The 2,847-nt window shown below is 35.3% G+C and overlaps 1 protein-coding gene across 1 annotated transcript; it reads right to left on the reverse strand.

Moving 5' to 3' along the window:
* Positions 1-347: 347 nt before the first annotated feature.
* Positions 348-1,939, reverse strand: LOC129895400 (probable UDP-arabinopyranose mutase 1). Its single transcript, XM_055971113.1, has 4 exons — positions 1,607-1,939; positions 1,266-1,516; positions 1,004-1,172; positions 348-918 (listed from the first exon to the last, which is right to left on the reverse strand). Exons 1-4 carry the CDS (start codon positions 1,907-1,909, stop codon positions 592-594), a joined length of 1,050 nt encoding a protein of 349 aa, XP_055827088.1. The 5' UTR covers positions 1,910-1,939; the 3' UTR covers positions 348-591.
* Positions 1,940-2,847: the final 908 nt, after the last annotated feature.

Consider the following 2,847-nt stretch of genomic DNA (forward strand, 5'->3'; position numbering starts at 1 on the left):
AAGCATCAAAAGATCGCGAAATTAGGATGATTGAAGACAATCACAGAGCAGCAATAAATCTGCTGGAACGGAAGAATTGGCGTTATAGGACTTGTTTATGGTTGCTTGTTATGGCTATTTTTGCAATCATTGTATCTGTGTTCTCACGAAGCAGTTTCTTGATAGCAGGAAAGCAAGTAGAAGTTATTCCACTCCCAACATGAACCATTATGATTGTGGTTTGTTTTCAATTTTTCGACTTGTTAAGAATACAATGAATGATAAGTCCACCTTGTTAAACTTGCACATTTTGTTGTGGGATCTTTTTTGTTTGTGACATTTCAATTTGTTAGTCAGTAGACAGAAGATATTATGAAATAATGCTACTATATCAATGCCAGGACATAAAAAGGAAATGCGATGCTTATTTCTTATGCAAGCAGAAGAAGCAAGCATATATTGCAACAAATAACATGTTGCTGCAGACAAGGGTGACTCAATATTCTAGTATACTGAGACACTGACTAAGGAAAGATAAAAACAGAACTGAATGAAAGCGATAGAAATAAAGTTTCAAGAATGATTCATCATGAAATGAGATGAACTAGGCGATTAAGCAGACTCAATCTTGGCTTTTGCTGGTGTGTTGAATTCTTCCCAAGCCTCAATCCATGTGACCATAGCATCAGCAAGATTGTTGAAATAGGGATCAACTGGACCAAGCTTTTTCTTGGCCTGCTTAGCAAGCTCGAGATAGCATTCTTGAGCATTGGTGCATTCCTTTGGTAAGGTCACAGATTGGAAGAAGGGAATCATCTCTTCTTGCCAGAACAACCCGTTGAATTCCTTCTTCAGGTTCACAAATGGATTGCTAGCCTTACTGTGCCATAAGTATGGCAGCCCTGTCTTCACACCGTAACCCAAATGATCACACACCACCTGCATTTTAAACAGTCCGCGTTAAAACAAAAAATGGATGATTGTCTCAACAAATTTAAACAAATCGAGAAACAGATTATCATACTTTGGTACACCAACCAGCCCACATATCATCATATCTGCCAAGAGGCTGGCCATCACCCATAATCCCAAAATACATAGCAGCGCCAATAAGTTCTCTGTTAAAGGCAAGGTTCATAGCACACATGGGATAGAGAGTCCCTTTGGGGATTGTCAGCACAGCATCCACATACCTGTTTGAGCCAACACTAGAAAGTTATCATTATTGAGCAAAAAGTATGTGTCCAATGTTTTACCACATAGAGTAGAAGCTATAATGAACTAACCTGGTATTACGCTCCAGAGGCTTGACGAGCTGAGTGGGGGCATCATAATCAGGGATGTTAAGCCAGAGGCCATGAGAAACGGCTGTTGGCACACCTCCTCTCAAGCTAAATGGATACCCTCGAACGAAATCAGCACCTTCTCTGTAAGGATCATACAGAGTGTTGAAGTAGTAGGGTGTGGATGGTTTTGTCAGATTTTCAAGATGCATTGCTAAAGCATCTATTTCTTTCCCACTTGGATCCTTTGCCACCTTCATCACAAGAAAAATCAATCTTTCACAAATAAAGTAGAAACACATGCTAAATATCTCTACACATAAGCAACAACAAGAAGCACTTACAAAGCAGTCATCATCAATGGTATAGATGAACTTCTTCTTGGAGACCAAAAATCCGAAGCAACGGCAGGCACCATCCTTGAAGGAAATGCAATTAGCCTTGGGACCAAGAATCCTGTTGATGTCATTGCGATTGTAGAGCTCATAGTCGAAGCCCTCAGGGACCTTGATTACCTTGGTGGGATCTCCATCTTGGATGATGATCAAATGGTATGGCTCAAAGAATGGCCTCCAACTCTCCAAGAAGTCCAAGCTTCTTATGGTTGGTATCACTATGTCTACCTCACCATTCAATGTTGGAGCCATTTTCTTCTATCTTATCAAATGGTATTTCTTTTCCTCCTGTCTTGCAAGTATCATGACATATAGGCAGCTGTATATATAGTAGTCAGAGTTGTTAGAATCATAAAGTTGTTACCTTAAAATATTTTGGTTGTATCTCAAAAGTATTTTCATAATCTAATATTATGTGTTTTATGTCAGGCTTTTGATTTACTTTCCAATTAAGGAATGATAAGTTATTTCACCATTTACTTTATATTACTTTGTACTATATAATTAATTTGCTAATTTTGCTTGGCTCAACTATTGAAACAAATCAAACTAAGATGGTCAACTTTAGTAAATCTCAAATTATGTTGAAAATTTAAAGCTTTTTACTTTAAAAAAAATATGGAAAACATTCGAAAGGGATAAGTTATTTTACCATTTTACTTTATATTGCTTTGTACTATATGATTAATTTGCCAATTTTGCTTGGGTCAACTATTGAAACAAATCAAACTAAGATGGTCAACTTTAGTAAATCTCAAATTATGTTGAAAATTTAAAGCTTTTTGCCTTAAAAAAATATGGAAAAAGGAATAAGTTATTTTACCATTTACTTTATATTGCTTTGTACTATATAATTAATTTGCTAACTTTGCTTGGCTCAACTATTGAAACAAATCAAATTAAGATGGTCAACTTTAGTAAATCTCAAATTATGTTGAAAATTTAATGCTTTTTGCCTTAAAAAAATATGGAAAACATTCGGAAGGAATAAGTTATTTTACCATCTACTTTATATTGCTTTGTACTATATAATTAATTTGCCAACTATTGAAACAAATCAAACTAAGATGGTCAACTTTAGTAAATCTCAAATTATGTTGAAAATTTAAAGCTTTTTGCCTTAAAAAAATATGGAAAACATTAGGAAGGAATAAGTTATTTTACCATTTACTTTATATTGCTTTGTACTA

Source organism: Solanum dulcamara, chromosome 7, assembly GCF_947179165.1.
Source record: "Solanum dulcamara chromosome 7, daSolDulc1.2, whole genome shotgun sequence".
NCBI classification, from domain to species: domain Eukaryota; kingdom Viridiplantae; phylum Streptophyta; class Magnoliopsida; order Solanales; family Solanaceae; genus Solanum; species Solanum dulcamara.